This window comes from Entamoeba invadens (assembly GCF_000330505.1).
Source record: "Entamoeba invadens IP1 unplaced genomic scaffold scaff_1105074726711, whole genome shotgun sequence".
NCBI lineage: Eukaryota > Evosea > Mastigamoebida > Endamoebidae > Entamoeba > Entamoeba invadens.
Window position 1 is genome coordinate 767,501 of NW_004443648.1, and position 22,959 is coordinate 790,459.

At 35.3% G+C, this 22,959-nt stretch overlaps 14 protein-coding genes across 14 annotated transcripts; 8 read left to right on the plus strand and 6 right to left on the minus strand.

Annotated features, from left to right (window-relative positions):
• Positions 1-430: 430 nt before the first annotated feature.
• On the plus strand, positions 431-1,680 carry EIN_057680 (guanine nucleotide-binding protein subunit beta, putative; the record flags this gene model as incomplete). The annotated part of the gene is made up of 2 exons (XM_004260086.1): positions 431-533; positions 728-1,680. The coding sequence occupies 2 exons, from the start codon at positions 431-433 to the stop codon at positions 1,678-1,680; spliced, it is 1,056 nt and encodes a 351-aa protein (XP_004260134.1).
• An 89-nt stretch (positions 1,681-1,769) lies between these two features.
• EIN_057690 (hypothetical protein) lies at positions 1,770-2,972 on the minus strand (the record flags this gene model as incomplete). Its single annotated transcript, XM_004260087.1, has 1 exon — positions 1,770-2,972. One exon carries the CDS (start codon positions 2,970-2,972, stop codon positions 1,770-1,772), a length of 1,203 nt encoding a protein of 400 aa, XP_004260135.1.
• A 3,614-nt stretch (positions 2,973-6,586) lies between these two features.
• EIN_057700 (hypothetical protein) lies at positions 6,587-8,110 on the minus strand (the record flags this gene model as incomplete). The annotated part of the gene is made up of 4 exons (XM_004260088.1): positions 6,587-6,769; positions 6,893-7,486; positions 7,539-7,769; positions 7,856-8,110. 4 exons carry the CDS (start codon positions 8,108-8,110, stop codon positions 6,587-6,589), a joined length of 1,263 nt encoding a protein of 420 aa, XP_004260136.1.
• A 489-nt stretch (positions 8,111-8,599) lies between these two features.
• On the minus strand, positions 8,600-9,238 carry EIN_057710 (hypothetical protein; the record flags this gene model as incomplete). Its single annotated transcript, XM_004260089.1, has 1 exon — positions 8,600-9,238. The coding sequence occupies one exon, from the start codon at positions 9,236-9,238 to the stop codon at positions 8,600-8,602; it is 639 nt and encodes a 212-aa protein (XP_004260137.1).
• Positions 9,239-9,612: 374 nt separating this feature from the next.
• EIN_057720 (hypothetical protein) lies at positions 9,613-10,077 on the minus strand (the record flags this gene model as incomplete). Its single annotated transcript, XM_004260090.1, has 2 exons — positions 9,613-9,826; positions 9,914-10,077. The coding sequence occupies 2 exons, from the start codon at positions 10,075-10,077 to the stop codon at positions 9,613-9,615; spliced, it is 378 nt and encodes a 125-aa protein (XP_004260138.1).
• A 335-nt stretch (positions 10,078-10,412) lies between these two features.
• EIN_057730 (glucosamine 6-phosphate N-acetyltransferase, putative) lies at positions 10,413-10,898 on the plus strand (the record flags this gene model as incomplete). Its single annotated transcript, XM_004260091.1, has 1 exon — positions 10,413-10,898. The coding sequence occupies one exon, from the start codon at positions 10,413-10,415 to the stop codon at positions 10,896-10,898; it is 486 nt and encodes a 161-aa protein (XP_004260139.1).
• Positions 10,899-11,283: 385 nt separating this feature from the next.
• On the plus strand, positions 11,284-12,030 carry EIN_057740 (29 kDa ribonucleoprotein, putative; the record flags this gene model as incomplete). The annotated part of the gene is made up of 1 exon (XM_004260092.1): positions 11,284-12,030. One exon carries the CDS (start codon positions 11,284-11,286, stop codon positions 12,028-12,030), a length of 747 nt encoding a protein of 248 aa, XP_004260140.1.
• A 404-nt stretch (positions 12,031-12,434) lies between these two features.
• On the plus strand, positions 12,435-13,727 carry EIN_057750 (homeobox-containing protein, putative; the record flags this gene model as incomplete). Its single annotated transcript, XM_004260093.1, has 1 exon — positions 12,435-13,727. One exon carries the CDS (start codon positions 12,435-12,437, stop codon positions 13,725-13,727), a length of 1,293 nt encoding a protein of 430 aa, XP_004260141.1.
• A 73-nt stretch (positions 13,728-13,800) lies between these two features.
• On the plus strand, positions 13,801-14,211 carry EIN_057760 (hypothetical protein; the record flags this gene model as incomplete). The annotated part of the gene is made up of 1 exon (XM_004260094.1): positions 13,801-14,211. One exon carries the CDS (start codon positions 13,801-13,803, stop codon positions 14,209-14,211), a length of 411 nt encoding a protein of 136 aa, XP_004260142.1.
• Positions 14,212-14,545: 334 nt separating this feature from the next.
• Positions 14,546-16,393, plus strand: EIN_057770 (hypothetical protein; the record flags this gene model as incomplete). Its single annotated transcript, XM_004260095.1, has 1 exon — positions 14,546-16,393. One exon carries the CDS (start codon positions 14,546-14,548, stop codon positions 16,391-16,393), a length of 1,848 nt encoding a protein of 615 aa, XP_004260143.1.
• Positions 16,394-16,483: 90 nt separating this feature from the next.
• EIN_057780 (hypothetical protein) lies at positions 16,484-18,121 on the minus strand (the record flags this gene model as incomplete). The annotated part of the gene is made up of 1 exon (XM_004260096.1): positions 16,484-18,121. One exon carries the CDS (start codon positions 18,119-18,121, stop codon positions 16,484-16,486), a length of 1,638 nt encoding a protein of 545 aa, XP_004260144.1.
• Positions 18,122-19,000: 879 nt separating this feature from the next.
• Positions 19,001-21,211, plus strand: EIN_057790 (hypothetical protein; the record flags this gene model as incomplete). The annotated part of the gene is made up of 1 exon (XM_004260097.1): positions 19,001-21,211. One exon carries the CDS (start codon positions 19,001-19,003, stop codon positions 21,209-21,211), a length of 2,211 nt encoding a protein of 736 aa, XP_004260145.1.
• Positions 21,212-21,278: 67 nt separating this feature from the next.
• On the minus strand, positions 21,279-21,869 carry EIN_057800 (hypothetical protein; the record flags this gene model as incomplete). Its single annotated transcript, XM_004260098.1, has 1 exon — positions 21,279-21,869. The coding sequence occupies one exon, from the start codon at positions 21,867-21,869 to the stop codon at positions 21,279-21,281; it is 591 nt and encodes a 196-aa protein (XP_004260146.1).
• Positions 21,870-22,309: 440 nt separating this feature from the next.
• EIN_057810 (hypothetical protein) lies at positions 22,310-22,831 on the plus strand (the record flags this gene model as incomplete). Its single annotated transcript, XM_004260099.1, has 1 exon — positions 22,310-22,831. The coding sequence occupies one exon, from the start codon at positions 22,310-22,312 to the stop codon at positions 22,829-22,831; it is 522 nt and encodes a 173-aa protein (XP_004260147.1).
• Positions 22,832-22,959: the final 128 nt, after the last annotated feature.

Genomic DNA, 22,959 nt, shown 5'->3' on the forward strand with positions numbered 1-22,959 from the left:
TATATATTATTAGAACAATAAAAAAAATGAGTGAATTTTGTATTACAAAATACAATTAGTTTTTTATAACTTATTAAATAAGTATTTTTAGTTCAATATTATAAATATACTATAAATATAATAACAAATGAAATATATTTATTTTAGTAATATTAATGGTTCGATATTAATAAAAAAAACACTCCATTAAAAATAGTGATATAAAAAACTAGATATTTATAGTATTTTATAGTTAATGATAAACTATGATTTAATCTGACTACCAAGAAAAAGTATAAAAATATGATGAAAAAAAAGATCTTGAAATTGGTTGTTCCAAAATATCATCAGAAGTTATAAATAATAGTACAATGAATCAAAATTAATAATTTGTCAATCTTAAATGGCCAATAAACAAAAAGAAAAATAGAAACTCATTAAAACCATAGAAATGGCAGAAGAGCTTCAAGCGAAAATCATCCAAACGCGAAAAGAGATAGACCAGATTAAAGAAGAGACTCGAGCGAATCGCGAAGCAAAAGAGGACACAACCAGTTTGTGATTTTAACTATCGACGTGTAAAATTTTAAAAAAATGTTATTTAGAGCATATAAATGTTATTGTTTACATGGTAAATCAATAGTTTACTTATTGATTTCCACATTAAAGGAGACAAAACCACAATCAATAGTTTTAATAATTAATGATAACATGTTAACCCAAGGGAGTCTGTTTTATTAACGAGTAGTGAAGAAATTTACATCTGAAATACCGGGGATTAGTAAGAGTGACCACGTCAGATTTAAACGTGGGCTTCGAGGCCATATCTCGAAGATATACGCGATGCATTGGGCAGCTGATTCGACTCATTTAGTCAGTGCGTCACAAGATGGGTTGATGTTAACATGGGATGGCCAGTCGACACAAAAGATCCATTGCATTCGTATACGAAGCTCGTGGGTCATGACTTGTGCTTATGCGCCATCAATGAAATTTGTAGCGTGTGGTGGGCTTGATAACATCGTCTCGATCTATTCGATTGCTCCAAAATCGTCGAGCAATGAACCATTGAATAACACGACTGCTGAATTGGCTGGACACGTTGGATATATTTCTTGTATGCGTTACGTCGATGAGAACAGAATTTTGACGTCTTCTGGTGACTCCACTTGCTGTTTGTGGGACGTCGAACAAACAACTAAATTGATGGATTTCAAAGACCATCAAGCCGATGTCATGTGCGTCTCCGTCTCACCCGACCACAACACTTTTGTGTCTGGGGCGTGTGACTCGATGGCAAAGTTGTGGGATATCAGAATGGAAAACTGTGTTGCGACATTCACCGGACACGACGCTGATATCAACGCTATTGCGTACCACCCTAGTGGAAATGCTTTCATTACTGGAAGTGATGACTTCTCATGCAAACTCTTTGATATTCGAGCGGACAGAGAATTGATGAATTACTCGTCTGAAAGTATGCAACATGGCGTGACAAGTGTTGCTATTAGTTCGACAGGAAGATATTTGTTCTGTGGGTATGATGACTTGGGATGCTTGTGGTGGGATGTCTTGAAGGGTGACTATATCACTCGACTGACGGGCCATGAAAATCGTGTAAGTTGCTTGGGTGTTTCTCCAGATGGGTTTGCTTTGTGTACTGGGTCTTGGGATTCCACCCTTAGAATTTGGGCTAATTAATTCTTATCTTTCTTTGATGTTCGTTCGTCTTTCATCATTTTCTTCAAGCTGATGAAGACTAACATATTGAAATGAATAATGGCAATCAATTAATAGTAATTTAAGACTGCGGGACTCTCCCAAAATATGTTCATCCCACTGCTCTTCAGCGCAAATGGAAGTTTCACCCTCTTTAAACCTTTGCACCACCCAAAACAACAATCACCAAGGCATAACACAGTTTGGGGAATCACAACTTCTTTCAAAAGAGGACATTTAAAGAACGCCTGATATCCCAACGCCTTCAACGTTGGTGGAAGAACGACTTCTTGTAACGCTCGGCATTCCCTAAAACAGAAATCTTTCAAGCACACTAAGCTGTTCGGGAAAACAACATGGCTCAACAACTGGCATCCACAAAAAGTGCTTGATCCTATTACATTGACTCCGTTTGGAATGACAACAGAAACAATGTTATCATCAATCAGTTTGTCAACGTTTGCTTTTTCATACAAAGCTCTGTCGTCTTTGTCAAACCCAACATAATCGACTTTGACATTTGAAGGTAATTTGTTCTTCAGCCAAAGTGGCAACACGCAGTGCAAATGTTCCCCTTTAAACCCAACTTCAGTCAACGCTTTGCATTGGCCGAAAGCATATTCTCCAAGATATGCCAAACATGTTGGGAACTCAATTTTCTTCAAGTTGACGCACTTGTAAAACGCCGAGGTGCCAATAGAAACAAGTTTCGATGACAAGTTGATCTTGCTCAGTTGAGCGCAACCTTTAAACGTGTTATTCCCAATGTGAGTGATTTGGTCGGCCATTTTGACAACTCTCAAATTAAGACTGTTCTCAAACGCGGAATTTCTGAGTAACTTGATGTTAAGAGGTAATTCGATGTTGACCAATCTTGACTTTTGAAGGTCTTCCAAAGAATCGGCTTCGCTATCCTCATCATCTTCTCGTAGAGATTCAAGATGATTCTCTTCCCAAATCTCTCGATCGTTTTGTGAGAATACGACGTTTTTGTAGATGTGGTTTTCCTTGGCTTTGGATAAGAACTCTGAGTATTCAACTTGATAATGAACAATATAAAAATCCATTTTTGGTAATTCAATATCGTCTCGAGTAAACAGATTCTGTTGTTTCATTTGGGGGAACAAGATTGGGTTCTCAATAGAAAATGGATTGGCTGTATAATTAAGAAACAGCTGCTGATCCAATTTTCTTATCATCAAAAATTTGTGGGCATCTTTCTCGCTTAAATAGGGAATCAGTTGTCGTTCTACCTCACCTAATCTCGTTGTCATTTTTAACTTTCAAGTTCATATCTTTCTGATTTTTGACTCTTTTTTGAATTGTTAATTATTTATTAATGAAATGAATATCGAATTGTTCTGTTTTTCAAAAAAAATATAGTTTTATTCTAATAATAATACAGTATGTGAGAATAGTATGTGAGAATGAGAAAACCCTGTGGATTCAACAAAAGTTACAATTGTGTAACTTTTATGTAATAAAATTATTATTTTTTTATTTCAAAAAATTCAAAAAGATCAAATAAAAAAATCACTTATTTACAGTTCATTTTCTCTTTCAATTTGTTTGGAAACCTACAAAGCAGCTTTCAGAGTGTGAACAGCCAGCCAGCACTTACCAACTAATTGACTCAGACCTCACGCTAAAGAATCCCAGGAATACTGGACAAATCAGCCATAGCAGCTAGACGATTCAAAGCAGGCAACGTTTAATTTAAGAGTTTTTGCGAGCAAGTTCTACAAGTTAATATCTCAATAACGAAAGAAAGTTTAACAAACGAATATTTTCTATTGGAAGGACTTATGATAGTTCAGACATATGTTGATTCAAACAGTGACCATCTGACCTGTGATAGGAAACAGTAGTGTGAACTGGGCGATACAACTGATTAAAAAGATAAAAATCAATCGATTAAATTCTCAACCCCATTTTTAGTTCTTTTTGAGATTTTTTTGGTCGTCTTTTTCTTCACAACTTTACATACAACATCCCGTTCTTTTCTTTTTAACGGCTTGCAAACAGACTGACACGAATAACCCTCAAAACACATTGGAAGCTTTCGAACTGCAGATATTTTCAAGCTTTTGGTTTTGACGCATTCAATCGAGTATAACTGTGGTATACTTAACAGTTTCGGTATTTCTGCTGTTACTCTGCGTGAGACTCCAATATCCACATACGCAACCCTCATACCACTATCAACAATTCTGAAATCAATACCAACTTGCCTAAAAGCCTGCGTGCACACATCCGGAGTGGTTGTTTGGAAATAAGACTTCAGAATTGAGTTGAGGTATTTGGCAAACTTTTTTTCTAAGTCCTCTCCATCACCGAATTCAACAATTTTAGTTTCATTTGGTATTTCGTTGCGATCTTCTGATTGGTTGTCATCCACCATCCTTTCGTTGACAGTCGTACCAGCCTTCTTTTTAAATGGTGATATCGCTTCTTGTGGATTTGCCAGCACTTCCTGAAACATTTCCTTAAACTGTTGAGGTATTATTGGTTCTTCAATGGGATCTTGGTTTCCAATCACATCATCTGACTCTTCTTTTTCTTCAACGTCTTCACTTTCTGTCGTTGTTGTTTCTTCCTCGCCAACTCTATCTTTAATTTTTATGACATCTCTGAACTTAGCATACAACGAATTCAGTCTTCTTTTTTGGGCTGCAAACACCCCAACATCTAATGGTTGTGTTAAATGTGAGGTGTGAGGCACCAAACATACGATTTCACAGTTCACGTTGATGATTTTCTCGTTGACTTGGACATTCGACTTGAGCAACAACCTCACATCTTCGATTGAGTGGCACGTGCACTGATCAAATATCAGCACTGCCTTATCAATATAACCAGTCTTAATTCTCATGTCGACAATATAAGGTACTACAACGTCGTTGATGTATTGTATAAATAGGTCACTGTTGATAAAACCGTTTTTACTATAACTGACGATGTTTCCCGTTTCCATCCAACCCAATTTCAAGAATTCAACTGCAACTCTTTTGTATTTTGTTACAATCATACAAGGAAGAGGTTGTGAGGGGGTAATAGTGCAAACGACAGTGGATCGAGCAATGTCACGTTCGACTCCATATTTCATTTTACTGTCTGTGGAAAAACCAGCAGTGAATACTCCCTTCACCATTTGCCTGTCTGGCCATGGCTGATACCCTGACTCATCCAAATTCATAATAAATGGTGATGGGATGCCATTTAAAAAAAGTGGCAGTGCAATGTAATACTTCAACACGGCATCTTCGTCGTAGGTCAATCGAGATTGGTCTTCAGCAAACACAGTAACAATCGAAAAGTTCCAATTTTTATGTATTTTATCATAAATAACATGGTTTGACACATCAACGTTGAAGGTTTTTATTATAAACAACCTCAAATAAGTTATGCTGATAGCTTTGCATTTTCCTGGAAACTTTTCATTATCAAGAATCAAATTCTTGACAATTTCCCATTGTGTTTCAGTTAAAAGTGACGGTCTTCCGTTATCTTTTTTTCCAAACAATGCCGTCTCCATACCTCTTCGTTTGTTGATATTAAACTGACTTGAAGTTAAAGCAAAGACTCTACATAGTTTACTCTCGGTCACCTTTTCCGTATTAATTCCATTGAAAATTTCTCTTTCAATATTCATCAAATACACCTGAACATTCAGGGGCAATTCACAAAAGTTGCAATGTTTGCTGAATGTTCTTTGGGCTATTTCTTTCACTGGACCAGGACAATACTTTAAATTCTTTTCAAGTGTTGTATGGTCTAAGCCACTAAAAGCAACATTCCTGGAGCTCATAATTATATTATTTAGATTGTTTTTTTTAAAGAAAAACATTTTTATTTAAAAAAAGAAAAACAAATATGTAATTTTTGTTGAATCCACAGGGTTTTCTCATTCTCACATACTTTTCTCACATACTGTATATTATTTTTTTATTATTCATTCTTTTTTTTAAATAAAAGTTTTATTATAAAACTGATTCAACTATGAACTAAATAAATGTTATTTATAACTAAAATCAATAATACAATTAAAATTTATATAATAATTAAACTATTATTTATATACATGTTTAATAATAGATTATAATAACAATTAAGTAAAAGTATTAATAAATATGTTTATATTAATAACTTATAACATTTATTTTAATTTTTATAGTTTAAAAAAAAATTAAATTTTTTATACAAATGTATTATAAAGTAGTAAAAATATCATATAATCTAATACATTTTAGTTGAATTTTATAAGTGATAGTAAAACAACTATATTACATAGTAAACAGACAGAAACGAATGAATTAAATGTTGGCATAACTTGCATTTTCTCTTTTCTTTCTGTATGTCATTAAGCCAAACACAATGCCTCCAAAAAGTGCGATAGCTATCATTACATACCCTATGATTACCCACGCGGTTTTGCTTATCAAAAGTTCGGGATCTTCTTCGATTTTTGTTGTCAGTGTTGGAAGTAAATCCGACATATCTATTTATTCTTTTTTTCAAGTTCTTTGAATCTTCTCTTGAGTCTGCTTTTTCTGTCTTTTGTTTTAAAATGCATTTTTGGTGAATTATAACCATCTTAATGGTATTAGTTCATTTTAATTAACCAAAACAATGTTTTTGCTTTTTAATAAAATAAATTAGAAGTATAATTAATATTTACTATTATATTATTTAATTTTGGATTATAACAATATTAATTTAGTATAGTAAAAAACAAAATTTATAAATATAATATAAATAACTATATACAAATGTATTAGCGAATTGACTAATTGCATCAAGAAGTTATAAATTAATACACAAAGAATACTGAATCTGTTATACTCATTACACCAGCAAACGGAACGCAAGCATATAATAGTACAACCTTTTAGACTTTCGATATTGCAGACCAGCTCATTTTAGGTTGGCACAATGATAACTTGCGACCTCCATTTCTCTTTGAGTGTCTGACCTGTCCAACAACTGCCATTCCTGTAAACGTTTCTTTGTAAGTTGTAGGTGGATACATAACATCGTCGTACAATGATTGAATGAAGAATGTTTCGAGGTCCTACATTATTAATATCTTATTAGTTAAACAATCTAAAGTTTATAGTTTAACAGCTCAAACAATACTATTAATTATAACTATAATAATATTATAATTCAAATCCTAGAGAAAAGAAAAGCAAACGGTGAAAATTTGTTTTGCGTTTCTCAGCATTTTTTCAAATGCCTCAATAACAAATTGGGTTTTCAAGTCTTTCAAAGAGCGTTCTGTTCGTATCACGGCGGGTCCCACACAAATAGCAAGAGAATTAAAATCCATTTTACTCGTTGGGTTTTCAATAATTTTCAAACACAAAGCGATTAAACCTTCAAGAAAAGCTTTGTTTTCTTGTTGGATTGGCTCATATAAAGTCTTAAAATTAGTGACCCAGTCTATATCGCTGTGATCTTGGGTGATTGCGATGAGGTCTTCGAAGAGTTCAATAGGCCATATTGGCTTCTTCATATCGCGCATGATCTTTTTGATAATACCACCGACTAAGACATAGTCAGTCATTCTAAAATCGATGACTCCAATGTATTTGATATACTGCTCTATTGAACTTTTAGCAGCACACAATCGAAAGACCCCTTCAACGTCTTTAGAGTAATACAACCGATACATTATTCTTTCAATATATAAAGGAAGAAGAGAAGTAGGCCGGTTCTCCGTCTTAATGATTTCTTGGGGACTTGTAGTGTAATTGACACTCAAATGTTTGACTCGTTCATTTCTCAGCTATTTGTCATCAAATGAATTAACGAGCACATCCAACATTCTCACAACAAACCCTCTCAGAGATGTTAATTATCGGTTTCATTTTCGTGTCATCCAGTAAATCGCTCGGCATCGGCGGTTTAAATCCTTTTAAGTCGATTAAAAACGACGTCAAACATCGATACATTTGAATGTTAAAGATTTCTTGAAGCTGTTGCTTTTTAACAACTTCATTTGTGCTAAACTCCTCTTCCCAGTCCCACGGTTGCTTCAGTTTCTCGCTGAAATTGCGGTAAATGGCTTGCTGTCGATCAACATCCAATAACACAATAAATAACATTTTTACAACCACAAAAAAGAAAAACATTTGGAATAACAAAAAAAACAAACAAGCATTGAAAGTTGTGTTTTGACGTTCGACTGGACAAACAAATTAATACGGACGATGTTCTCGAGTGATGTTGGGTTTCCATTTGGGTTGACGTGTTCCATGATACTTTCTAATGAGTCTTCAAAAGTCTTGAGAGTGTTTTCAAGGAGTTTTAATGTGTTTCCAACTTGAGAAGCTTTTGAAGCCAATTCAACCATTTTGGGGTATACAGTGTAGTCATACGTGGCAGGAGTTACTTTCATGCCAAAAGCCATTTAGTTGTCTTCGCTATGCTTTTCAGTTCTTCGAAGTTGTGCTTGTTTTTGTTTTGGTGTTCTTTTCTTATTGACATTTAGTTCTTTTATTATTGTATTGTAATTTAGATAAAGATAGTATTGTGTTATTCTTTTCAGACATGTGAGTTTGTAAAAAGTTTATTTGTAAAATATTTTTTGTATTATATTTTATTGTTTATTTTAACTGAATCAATGATACAGTGAAAATAGTTTCAAGTTTTTATATTGCATTTTTATAGTTACTATTACTAATTGTATCTTAAATAAAAAGAAAACTATAATAATAACTTATGAAATAACAATTGTTTTAATATCAATTTATTATCAATTATATTATTATTCTATATGTTTTGAAGTATTATATTAATTAATTAATAAATAGTAGATTTCGTATGAATTACAATAAACTATATTTTTAATTTAAAAAATTATATGATAATAGTTACTTATGTGACACAGAAAATTAAATCACTGTTCCAGTTGAGTCTTCAGCTGGATGAATGGAGTTAATTGTTCTTGTATGAACAAATCATTGACATATCCCAAAGACCATCCCCTCAAGTCAACGACGATAATGACTTCGATAGACGTCCCATCGTTTTTATCCTTTGCGACTCTGACTGATAACTTTTTGTATGCTCGAACGACTTGGTCTTTATACGTATTTGCTTTATTTGAGTTCACACTTGATGACACGATATACACCTCTCCGTCTAACTCAAACCTCACACGCGCAAACACAAACTCCCGAGCAACAGAGAACGACCCCCATGGTAAATTTTGGACTTCTCGTTCTAAGGAATTTGTCCCGTGTTTGATTAGTGTTTCGTTCTCAATTAAATTTGGCTTCAGTAATTTGTCAAGTTGTGTATTTTCATATGCTTTCATTACAATATCAAATGGCTTTTTCACATAAATTTGATAACGGGATGTGTGTTCATTACCTTCACCTTGAAGAGTACAATACTCTAATACATTGGAAGGTGCTACTTGTGGTAGCCATTGTCGCTTTTTCATTTGTTTTACCCACACTTGAAGAGGACGTACCATGTGATCAAGGTCTTCTTCAGTGTCGACTTGTGGAATGTTATCGATTTCTACGGTCATCTATTTTTTTGACAGTTTTTGAGTTCATTTCGGTCTTTTTGAAGTTTGTCACTATTTGTGATAAAACAACAAATAAATGTGACACTTCGATAAAGTTATTACATTAAAAGATATCATCATCATATCCTCATAAGTTAGAATTTAACTAAATTCAAAAAAGTAGGTTGAATATCACCAAACAACACAGAAGTTATAAAAGCAAACAATTTATTCTCACAATAATTTATTATAAATTTATTAATTAAATACTAGTAATAAATAGTTTAATTAAAGACAGATTATTCTATTAATAACTATATTTTATTATAAAAATAAACTACTATAGATTATGGTAAAAAAACTATATGAAAAAGGAAAGAAAAAAAGACTAAGAATCAATTGATTATTTCTTTGAAAGCAAAATCTTTGTCATCAATTTCATTTGCTTTGAACGCTTTGACGTCTTCGATGAAAAACCCACGTCTATCAAGTAAGTTTTCAATCTGCGTCTTTTTGAATCCTTCGATATTAATTTCCTCAATAAGTTGCCCAGTGATATCATAGAAAGCTATTGCTGTCTTGTTTGAACCTATTTTTAATAGAAGTGGGCTGTGTGTCAATTCCTTTGATTCAACTTTCACATTTTTATATACGGTAATTAATATTCAAATTTAACGAGCTAAAAATAAGACAAACTAATTCTCGTATTTTCCATTCAAAAACGAAGCTACTCCAGGCTCTGTTTTTAATGTACAAGTCTTTGGCACGTATACCACGGCTCGAAAATATCTATCGTAATTTTCTTTCAGAGTAGCGTCTTCCGCGTATGAGAGTGCAAATAAAAGAATTAGAGTGAACATGATTTAATTTTATGAAGTTCATTGGATTTCTTCAAAGCACTTGGAATTTTCAACACAAAAAAAATGTTATTGGAATGTTTTTATTTGTGAATAAAACTGTTTTAACAACAAAAATGTTATTTAAAATGCTATTATAAATGTTTATTAAAATGTTATTGATATTAGAACGAATAAAAAGAAATAATAAAAATATAATATATTTTATTAATGATATAGAATTACAATTGACTTAGTAAGTATCTCTAAGTTTACAGTCTAAACGAAACGAAAGACTAAAGTGAGTTGAGAAAGTTAGTTTCAAGTATTTAAACTTGAAGAGAAATAACAATGCGTCAATGAGTGAATTGTTTGTTTTAGACTTTCCGTATCCGCGTGTCGGGGCTATTGAATTTCGACCGCTAAGTCGCAACGATTACACGAAAGGGGTATGTAAGGTGTTAAGTCAACTGACCACTTGTGAGACATCAAAGAAGAGATTTGAAGAGGTCTTTGATGCGATTCAGTCGCATTCAAATTACTTTGTAATTGTTGCAGAAGACATCGAGACACATCAAATAGTGACAATGGGGACTCTATTAGTGGAGTCAAAATTCATTCATGGGGGAAGTAATGTAGGTCATATTGAAGATATTGTTGTGTCACAGGAATATAGAGGATTGGATCTGGGAAAAGTCTTAATCACCACTTTACTCGAAATTGGTAAAATTGAAAAATGTTATAAAGTCATTTTGGACTGTAACGATAAGGTACTCAAATTCTACGAGAAGTGCGGATTAACAAAGCATGGTAACTGTATGGCTCACTATTACATCGAGCAGTAGAGATATATATTCATTTTTAGTTGCTTCTATTTAGTTTAAGGTATAGTTAATGAAACCATACATATTAAATACTACAGGTAATAACATTTATATACCATTAATATAACAACTACCATAAGTTTTAGTATTTAATTATTAATAATATAATAATATAATAATAAAATACCAACAAAAACTATTATTTACAAATAATAAACGCAAATAGAACAACTAATTAAATAGTTAAAAGAAGTAAAATAAGATAACTTTATGAAACCCTTCAACATTGTCAAAATATGAAGAAAAGTGTTAATAAAATAGTAAAAAGTAGAAATGAAGAACCCCAATAATAAATAAGAAAATAAACATCAAGTTTAAGAACTTTAAACAACAAAACCTAAGAGAAATGACTAAGTTGTACGTAGGGAACCTGAGCTTCAAGACCACTGAAGAAGCTATGAAAACTCACTTTGAGTCCTTTGGTAAAGTGAAAGAATGCCGCCTGATGATCTACAGAGGCTATTCCAAAGGTTTTGGTTTTGTTGAGTATGAGACTGAAGAAGATGCCAAGAAGGCCGTTGCTTCAACTGGCGCTGAGTTCGACGGAAGAAAAGTTAGAGTCGAAGTAGCTAGACCACCAGTCGATAGAAGTCAAAGACAACCAAGACAACCACGCGCTCCAAGACAACCAAGAGAAGCCGCCCCAAGAGCAGAAGGCGAGAAAGCTGAAGCCCAAGCTCAAGAAGGATCAACTCAACCAAGAGGATACAGAAGATTTAACAATGAAAGAAGACCAGTCTATAACAGAAGAAGAAGAAATGAAGCTCCAAAGTCTGAAGAGAAACAAGAATTCTCTGAAACTCTTGTCTTTGTCGGAAACCTTGCTTTCGCTGCCACCGACGACGATCTTAAGAAGACCTTCGAGAAATTCAACGTCGTCTCCGCTAAAGTCGTCACCTTCGGAAGAACTTACGTCAAGTCTAAGGGATTCGGTTTCGTCGAATTGAAGACTAAGGAAGACCAACAAAACGCTATTAAGGAACTCAACCAATCCACCCAAATGGAAAGAAAAATCACTGTCTCACCAGCTTTCAAGAAGCAAGAGAAGAAGGCAGAAGAGGTTGCTGCCCCAGCCAAGGATGTTAAGGCTTAAGTTATTTCTTAGGTTTTGCTTACGTTTCATTGATTCGTTTTTTATTTCTTTTCTGTTCGTTCTTTCCGCCATTCTCAAAATCTCAAATATTCAAACATTTTTTTGAGTTTTAGGGTTGAACGGTGTTTGGGTCTTAAAATGTTATATATAACATTTTAATGTCATATCAAGATAAAAAAATCAAATGATTTTTTAACCACCGATTTGGTGGATCTTAATAAATGAAGAAAAGAACTTGAAAACAATTCTGGGAATGGGAGAACCAATAATGAATTGCATGAAGGAATGGTATAGTAATACAATATAATAAATATACTATACAAAATAGGTTGTTAATATTTTATACAACCCGAAATGATTGTAAAAAAGAAAGAGTTTCTGTGAAAGAACTCGATTATTATTGAATGTCTCAGAAACAGGACATCTTTGCTTCACTGGACATGAATGGCCGTGCACAAAAGAAACAAAAAATTACGGTGAGTAAGGCTCAACAAACCCAGAGTAATGTGCGCACAGAAAATTTCCAGAACACAGATATTTTGTTCCAAACACCGACGTCACACCAAACAAATACAGACGTTTTCGGATCTTTACTACAGACATCTCCTAAACAACCAGCAAATCCTCCTGTAACGCCCGCGTTCGAGTTTTTGGAAGGATCTAGTTTGTCACATACAAGCGGCTCACCAACACCAAAAACTCCATCACCAAGTCGTTCACCAAATAACACAAATTTGTTCGACTTCACGGAAGCACCAAAGACCTCAAAATCCCCAGTTGCAAACGTTTCATTTGACCTCACAGACAAAACTCAGAGCGGGAAAGGTGGATATGTCAGACAAGCTTCAGCACCACCAAAAACAGAGAACTTGAGATATGGGAAAGAAGCTAAAGAAAATAAAGAGAATAAAGGTAATGACTTTTTCGCTTCTTTGAACTTCGCTAAGCCGAAACAGACCGAAACTGCACAACAAAACAGCTCAATGTTCGACACCCCAAATACAAACAACTCGGTCAACGACTTTTTCACTTCCCTCTCACAACCAAAAACTCCAGAAAACCAAAAGAAATGTGATATTCCAAAGACCGAAAAATCCCCAGTTGATATCGACTTTTTCTCTTCGACACCACCTAAAAAAACAGAAGAAGAAAAGAGCACAGAAACAACAAACGCTGAGGCCAACTCGTTTGGCTCGAAACCACAAAGTCAGGCTTCGCCAAATGAAACAGAACAACAAAAAGAGGAAAAGAAGTCTGACAACATCATGGACTTCTTCTCGTCTGTTCCATCAAGCACCACACCATCAGAGAAAAAGTCCAACTTTGTTGACCCACTCGCCGAGACCACAGAAGAAGAGGAAGACCCGACAAAAATTGTCTACGGCAACAAGACGGAGCTGAGTGTTAGTATGGTGAATGAGTGGGCGTATGAAAAGGGCACTACTCAGAGGAAGAATATCCGGTCGTTGTTGAAAACGCTGCAGGACATTTTGTGGGAAGGACAGAAGTGGAAGAAGCTTGGGATGACGGATCTGTGTGACTATGACGGTGTTGTTACCTGGTATAAAAAGGCTGTTGTGTTGATCCACCCAGACAAGAACCAATTCAGAAGTCAAGACCAATTGGAATGCGCACAGGTGCTCTTCGACCACGTTAGGAACTCGTACAACATCTTCCGTAAAACGGAAAAAAAGTGAACTGGTAAACTAATTAAAAAGATAATTAGTTTGTCTCATGCACGTCCTAATTTTTAAAGCAATACAATTTGTAATGTTTATGTTTTATGGGATCGGTTTTGGACTGCACATCTGCGCTATTTACTCAGCTAAACAAAACGGGCCGTGGCTTTTCTTTGTTAACGGGAATTTCTCGTTTTTGTTTAATGTGCCAATTGCTATGTGTGCGATTTCTTTGGCTTTCCAGCACTTTTGGTACAAAAATGAAAGCCATAGAAAGGGATTTGGCAACGTGTGGATAAACGCAATACTCGTAGCTGTGAATCTCACAGCCGTGGTTGTTGGTTTTTATTTCTTTGCATGGAAGTCGATACCAGTCACGTTTGTTGGTCAATCGCTCTTTGTGTCTGTCGCATTTGGTGTTCTTGGGTTTGTCTCTTTATTTTTCCTCTTTAACTGTTCCATCTTTCCACCATTTTTAAATGAGAGGATCGAATCTGAATGATGTGGAATGAACAAACTCAATAACAGAAATTTACTCAAGTCTTTGAATAATGAAGAAAATGATGGTTATCAATTCTAATAAATAATTCCATTTTTTATTATAAACAAAAGCTATTTCCATTTTTCTAAGTTTTATTCAGTTTTTTGCTTTTTTGTTTTTTTTGATTATTGACTTGAACTAATATTTATAATAAAATAATTAATAATTCTAATAAAAAAACGAAAACTCAAAATATTACACTCACTTTTCAACATATTCGTTTTGCTGTTTGTTGGAAAAATCACAAGTTGTCACAAGTGAGATGTGCGACGTATCGGAGAACTCATAAAGGCATATGAAATTCTTCCGGTCACTCTTCCACACGACCATCCCCGTCTCCCATGAGGAGCCCATCACCTCTTTTCACAATGGACGCACTACGACGTCTTTCTCCCATGCTGTCCACACCGAAACATATGCACCTTTATGTGTTCTCTCTTTTCCTTCTTCAAACCCGAAACTCATCAACGAGAATGCTCTTAAAATGATTAAAACGGTCCATCACAAGAACATCTTAAAGACTTTGGATGTCATTTCGAAGGACAAATCGATATTTGTGTTATTTGAAGAATCGGTTCCGTTGTCGTTATTTGTTAAGACGTATTTGCTGGACACCAACGAGATCATGCTTGGACTGTATACGATCTCGTCAGCTCTCGACTTTTTACATCAGAACGGATATAAGCACCTTTCGTTCTCAATGGAGTCGGTGTTTGTGACGAAATCGGGGGAGTGGAAGTTGGGGGATTTACAATTTGTGTTCAAAGAAGCGCCGAGTAATTTGGCAAATAATTTTGTGCAGAGGGACGAGAAGAAGATGTTCTGGCAGTTTGCGAATTGTTTCAAAAACGCGCCAAAGGAGATTGTCGAAATTTTGAAGGAAAACCGGATCGACACGATCGAGGAAATTCTCTTCAACTCGAATATCCAGGCGATACCTATCATCACGGTGTATAAGACGATTCATAATTACACTCTCCTTGACGAAAATGCGAGAAAGACGTTTTTGAAATATTTGGCGGGGCAACGGTTGAAAGACAACTTTCTGTGTTACACTGTGTTGCCGTTTTATATCAAAATATTTGAGAGCGAACTTATCGAAGCGCGTTTTGTGGTTGAACCAATTTTGAGACTGTCAAATGGACTGACTGAGTTTGAGTTTGAAAGGGAGATAGAACCAGTCATTGTCAAACTCATTGAGTCAACGCTGCAAATTCGGTACAACACGTTGTGTAATCTGAGAAGTTGTATTGAACAAATGAACACCAAGTTTGTTGAAAAGATAGTGCCGACGATTATGGTCATGTGTGAAGATAGTAATGAGAGTATTCGAGATGCAAGTTTGAGGGGGTTGTGTGCTGTGTTGGAGAAAACAAAAGGAGAAACGAAGAACTTGATATATGAGAGGTTTTTGAAGGGGATCCACGACTCTTCGATTCACGTGAGAACGAATGCAGTGATTTGTGTTGACAAATCACTGGGGAAGTTTGAAGACTTACGGACGAGAGAGTTGGTTATTATGGCGGCAAAACAAGCAACCAAAGACTTTAGTCTTGAGATGCGACTGTCTGTGATGAGCTCATTAAACAAAATCATGAAACTGTTTACTGGAGAAGAGTTGGCGCTTAAAGTACTTCCGCTCATTCCAACATTTTTGATAGACAAACGCACTGATGTGAGAAGCAAAGCAAGAAGCGTGTTTGGGTATGCTAGTGCGGAACTTTTGAAGTACTCAGAAACCCTTGATGACTTGCAAAATTTGACGATGCCCGATTTGAAGCAAAAGGAGACGGAAGTTGTGAGAGCGGAAAATGTCCCAGTGCAGCGCGTACACAATTCAGAAAAATCGGAGGCGTTTCTGAAGGAGAGATGCGACAAAAAAATCGAAAGAGCAAAGACCGAGGAGTTGTTTCGCGGACTTGTTGTGTCAAAAGGAGCTGCAACATTACCTGCGAATGTCGACAGGGCGAAACGTGAAAGCACTGAATCACTGGAGGCGTCGTTTGAAGATAACAAATCAACGAGTGAGAAACAAAATGCGTGGGGGACGAACGAGGCGAATGAAGGGTATTGGGGTGAGTGGTCGAAGGCGGTAGAAACGACGAAGACCAACAACAACATGAGTTATGACGTTGTTATATGACGGACAGGTTTTGTCTTTTATAATGTTAATTAAACTGTTTATACCATTTTCTTCGAGATGATCAACTTAAGTATTTAGGGTATGTGTGAATTACACTTTGAGGTAGGCTCTCTTCACGAAGGGCACGGCAAAGAAGTCGAAGGGCGTGAAAGTGAGCGACGTAGAACTCTTGACGAATTCGATGAATTCCATCTCTTTGAAAATCGACTTTAAGTCGGTGTTATAGAATGTGGGCTTGAAGTCTTGGGCTTCTAATTTCGAAGTCAAGCAGCTTGCAGATGTGCTTGAAGTTGTAGGATGTGACCAACATATCAACGTGTTCAAACAATGTGTTGTGAGGTGCGGACATACATTTGAACGCGCTTCGTCGTCTTCCAAAATTGTTTTGTCATTGAGCAATAGTACTCGAACAGATTCACTAACAAAGCAGAAGGGGTCCTCTTCGAATATCTTCCCAAATTTCCGTTTCAAGAAGTCTAACAAGGTGTTCAACCCAATAGAAATTTGAAGAGAAGTTTGTGTGTTGCACAAGTCTTGTGTCTTCGAAGTCAATGCGTTGAACATAAGTAAATTAAGAAGGCGCGTGGCCTCTCTTAAAACCAGTTTTTGTAACGGTGGGACCAATTCAAAGGTGGTGAATTCCGTTCTGAGTTGTTCGAATTCGTCCATTATGGGTTTGAAGTTTTCGCAACGCCCCTCAAACAACTGGTCGACAGCGGCTTTAAGTTTCGGCACCATCAACGACATAACAGAAGAGTACAACTCTTTGTTAATTTCTTTGAGCGACGCGTTAAAGTGGTTCAACGGAATTGAACGACTCTTTTCAGCTTCTTTCAAAAGCATCAAATAGAGTCGTGTGAGTGACGAGAGTAAATACAACCCTTCTTGGAATTTCATCAAGTCGTGTTTCGTTGCTTTTGCGATGTCTTGTATGATGACATTTGACACGATATTATCTGTATTGAAAACGTCGTTTTTTGTGAGAGCGTCGAACATGAGTTGTGTGTATATTGTATTTCTTCCATGTGTTTCAATTTCCATTTGCATGAAAATTGCGGCGTTTGCGATATCTTTTTGTAACTCGTTGAATGGAGAAGGCAGCGAGACCGTTTCTTGTTCATGCAAATTGATTCTAACACTTTTGTGTCGATATTTGATAGTCTCCGGTGTTGTGTCGCTTGACATAGCTTTCTGTTGCGAAAAGACATTTGCACTATTTCTTTGTTTGAGCATTAAGGTCTTAACAAAAGCCGTGTTTTCTTGTTTAGTAGCGTCTGAGTTAGCCTTTTTGTGTGATATTTTGCAATCGAAGCCTATGTTATTATGTTGAAGAATATTACCATACTCGAACACTGCGGCGTAGTGCAAAGAGAATTTGTACTTTTTGTAATTAAATTCGACTGTTTTTTCTTGCACTTTTGCGATGAGTAAATCGGAAAGGTCTTGTGAGAAATTGAAGAGTTCGCCTTGCTTTGACTTTGCACTGACTACGCGAACGGTGATGAGTTTTGGTTTGTAAGTCCCTTGGGAAGTACTTTTTGTGATAAACGTTGAAATAAATTCGAATTTCACATTGATGGTCGTGTTTAATTGTACCTTGTCAGAAACACCACTGTTCTTGCCTCGGTCATAACATATAGTGATTGGATCAATCTCTGTAGAGAGACCACTATAATCGATCCGCGAAATAACAAAAGTCACTTTGATCTTCTGTTCCTTTTTCTTCATCTTTTCTTCTCAGTTTTGTATTGTTTCTTTTTCTCTTCTTTCGATGCCGCCATTGCTATTTGTGGACATTCGCTGGTTTTATTATTAATTAGGCATTAGTACTTCATTAATTGGTTTTTGTTTCATTTGAAGTTATTTATAACTATTCATTGAACATTTAATAACTATAGTATTGATTTTTAAATGGTATAATAAGTAGTTTATTAATGGTGGCGAACGACCAAATCAGTTCGAGGTTAAAAACAAACTCATGTTTTTTGTGACAATCACATCGACCTTCAATTCAAGAAAAAGAGGTTAATTGTTTAATTAAATAATCAAACATTCTAATAAGTAAAAAAAAAAGATTGTAAAATGAAAAAATGAAAATTTGTTTCTTGATGAAGTATTGATTAAAATGTTTTTTTTATTAAAAAAAAAACAATAATTGTTGGTTAAAATAATTATATTTAATTATAAAATATAGTTAAATGATTTTTTTAAATAGAAAAGAACCATTCTTGTTGTGTTCCAACAAGTTAAAATTGTTAGTAACAAATAAATAATGACAGAATCTCATTTTTTTATTGATAATAAGCTATAAATGATAATAATTATGTTATATTTAATTCAATTATAACAAATAATAAAATTACTATTATTTATAGTATAAACAATTATTCAAGATTTTCAGAAATCATTATTAGATTATTAGTATTTAAATAGTTAATAAAATACTATACTATTTACTATAATACCAATTACAATTAAACTATTTAAAAATGAATTTTTTTAATTTTAAATACTAAAACAAAGAAATAGTAAAATAAATAATACAACAATAGATAATAAAAAGATAAGACCAACTATAACATAAAAAACACATTTTGGTTTTCAGTGATGGATGTGGTCCATAAGATACCGGAGGATAGCATTATTGATTCTATCATTGAATTAGCCCATGAGTCCCAGTACAAAACGATATATAAAGAGGCCGTCAAACATCTTAAAAAGTTACCAAACAATCAATTTTGGCGTGTCATCAAAGCGTATGCCCTTTCCAATACAAACCAAGAAGAAGAGGCCTTTACCATCTTAAGCGATCTAGTGAAAGAGAGTGTTGAAGATACGACTGTAGGATGGATTTATTACATATACATCCTTCAAAAGAATTCTGAAGGGTATTACACCGCTGTTCGTTCATTATATGCCAACAACCCCAAAAACATTAAACGAATGGAAGAGCGATATCTTCTAGCTGTCATTGAAAAAGACTTTGTTCTTCAACAGAAACTCCTTGGAGACATCGGGAGAGAAAAACCAAATGACAAGAAGTACAAAGACGCACGAATCAAATTAATGGCAGAGAACCCTAAAACAAAGACCACGGCAAAGATGTTCCTCAAACGATCACATCAAACACAAAGTGAAAAGACGTTGTACCTCTCGTTACTTAAAAGGGATGGAGAGAGTTTGGAGGCTCTGACTATATTAGAAGAACTCTTGAAGAGTAAAGAAATCACATTGTTTGAGAAACGAGAACGAACCCTTGAATACCTCGAAGAATTAATTCAAGCAAAACAATACGAAAAGGCCGCTGACTTGTCTTTGGCATATTTTGAGGAATTCAAAGACAACGACTACAGCGCATATAAAGTGTTACTTGACGCCCTCAAAAATATCGATACGGAGAAACACAAGAAATACATCGACTTCGTTCAAGAGGAGAAAAAGAAGGAAATGACAAAGGAAATGCAACGAGCACCTTATCTGTTTGAGATTGAGTATTACACTATACTCAATGATGTCCCTCATATCGTCGAGTGTGTTCTGACCTTCTTAAATCTATTCAACGACCTCAGATCAACAGCTGCAGACGTATTCCCATTGATCGGAGATGAAGTCAAAAAGGCACTCCTCACAAGAACAGAGCAATTTAAAACGTTTCACAGCGAGTTGTTGGTGTCTCTTCATAAAGACGTTGAACGTGTCGACGGCAATGCTGAAAGTACATTTGCGTTAGTTAGTTCGTATATAGAGAGATACACAACAACACTCAATGTCAAGTTCTTGGAAGATGGAATTACTCTATGCGACGAAGAGTTGAAGAAAGATGAAGACGAATTTGAGTTTTATATCTTGAAGAGTAAAATGTACGAATTGCTTGGCATGCGCGATTGTGCATTTGAAGAGGTAATGAAGGCACGAATGGACATCAAAGGAATATTACTGGAATCGGTCGGGTATCTCATCTTCCCCCTTCAATTCGAATTTGGTGGGAACGACAAGATGAAAATAACTAACAAGAAGTACACCCACTTGTTCAACGAGCATTTGATCCAAATGAAAGACAACATCAACGAAGCACTCCAAACACAGAACTGGGAAGCTTATGACGATTTCTTCAACTTCGAAGAGAAATTGAAGAACTCGGGGATGAGAGAAGCCGTCCAAATTTCTGACGTGTTGTATCGCCTGTTGGACACCTTCGAACACACTTTTGAAAATGGAAAGTTTTTGAAAGAAAAGTGTCAAGCAAAGGTACTAAAAATTGTGGACTTTGAGGCAAAGGAAATGTTGGTCGATAACTCGGACTGGAGCGCTTGCTTCTCTGAGTTATTCACAACACTCCCAGTCGTCAATGAAATAACCCCGTTTTACGATATTTTGCATAGAACCGGAAATTTCAAGGTCCTGAGACAATATCAAAAGGTTTTGAACATTTTGAAAGGCGGAGAAAAGATCGAAATCGCAAATGAACTGAAAGACGACGTGATTTCGTCGGCACAAATTGCAGTGATCACTGCAGAGAACGTCGAAGAGAACTTGAAGAAAGTTGTCGAACTGTTAAAGACAGAGAAAATTGCTCTGGGAAAACAGTTTACATTGAAAAGAAACGTTTTGCTGAACGTTGTTGTCGTTGCGTTGACAAAATGGATTTTGCATGGAAAAGTCGAAGCGAAAATCCAATTGGAAGAAATTGCCGAATTTTTGACTTCCAAAGCCGAGGTGAAGAGCGAGATGAAAGAGCTTGTAAACGCTTGGGAGGTCCAACAAACCGAATTGACAAAAACAGCAGAAAGGATTTTGACAATCGTAAAAATGATATGAAACTAATTTGGTCATTTTTAATGTTTTGTTCAAGTTGAGTTAGAACAAAACACCCAAGGACAATGAGTTATATCAATAACAACACAATTTCCACAAACAAGAGGGCAACAGCAGACGCTGCGCACTGGTACATCACACCCTCTTTGCAAGTATTGCAGTCCTGAATCTTGTCTCGTTTGATCTCTTCTTTGCACTTTTCGTCCGAGTAAGTTATTAAATACAAAACCTTGTCTCCACCATCGTTCTTTTCGACCTTATATCTGCAGTAATTGTTTTTGCACAAGAATTTGTTCTTTGTGTAATAGTGTCGAACTGTTCTGTCTCTCATCGGACAATCTGGCTTTTCGGCTGCTGCACTAAAAGCAATGTGTGAAGGTGCGAATGTGAACAAGTCAATCTTTTGATTTTCGCCATACTCAATTGTGTATCCAGTGAACGAACCAAGGCAATCCGAGGTGGAGAAAATAAGATATCTGAGACTCTCCTCATCTTTTGTGTACATGAACGAGCTGGAGTCGTTGACGTAATAGCACTTATCGAGCGCAGATTTGTGGAAAGTGACTCTTTTGTCATCAACCCCCTTTTCAAGAACTTCGACCACGTCTTTGGCAAATCCAGTGTTGCTTAGAGCAACAATCAACAGAAAAACGAATTCCATTTTTTGTTATTGCAACAGCATTTTGTAGCCTTGAATGGTCTTTCTTTCCGCCATAAAATAGAATCTCAAAATTTGACAACTTGTTTTTTAAAATGATATTTTGTTTTTTTTAATGTTGAAAACCCGAAAAAATCTTTTTTCAAAAACTATCCCAAAAACATTTATTAAAATTATTAGTTTAAGTTGTTAAATATGATTCTTCTATTAAAATAACAAATAGTTTTTTAAATTAATAAATACTATAATAATTAAATGGTGTTGTTCTAATAATTATCGATAATAAACAATTATTATTACCATTCATAATAAAAACTTAATGATTATAATAAAATAAATTATAAATAAATAAAAAAGGAATTAACAATCAACCAAGATAATCAAAATGCCTTTCAATTTTTGAAAAAAAAGAATGAATCAAAACTCAGATTATTTTTTACAGAATGATTGTGATATTTGGGCTACTTTTTTGCCTGACATTGGGCGGAGGGCCTTTTGACAACCCAATCATCAAGATGGGTCTTGGAGCCGTCGGCGTGAAAATCATCTCTCCTGGTGATTTAAAAGGAGCCGCCTCTGCTGTTCCCGACAAGGGTGGCATTGCCAATTTTGCTATGCAAGAACCGATGGCACGGAAAGGTTCCGAATCATCAGTCCTACCCAGTGAACTCAAGTTAAAAGTTGTTGACGAGGTTCAACGACAATTTGCTTTAATTCTTGATTTGTGTTTCTATGGCCCTTACGGAATACCCGTTTACACGCCAATCATCTCGCCATGTGTCACGATGATGACGATGTTACAGGTCATGACTGCTTGGCAACAGGTAGAGGTGTTTAGAAAGCAATTTGAAATGGAGGAATATGCTCAAATAGCTGGTATGGCGATGAATGGGTATGTTGTAGCGCGAAATTTGAATCTGAGGCATAGGGTCGACTTAGGGAAGTGGCAAGACACCAACCCATAGTTTCATGTTTATGTTATTTACTGTGATGTGTCTGAGTTAATGTTACCCAAAATAGCGTCTAAACACTAGGCTTCGCACCCGAGAATTTTTTATCAAAAATTAGTATCTAAAAAAGCTAATAAAACGGG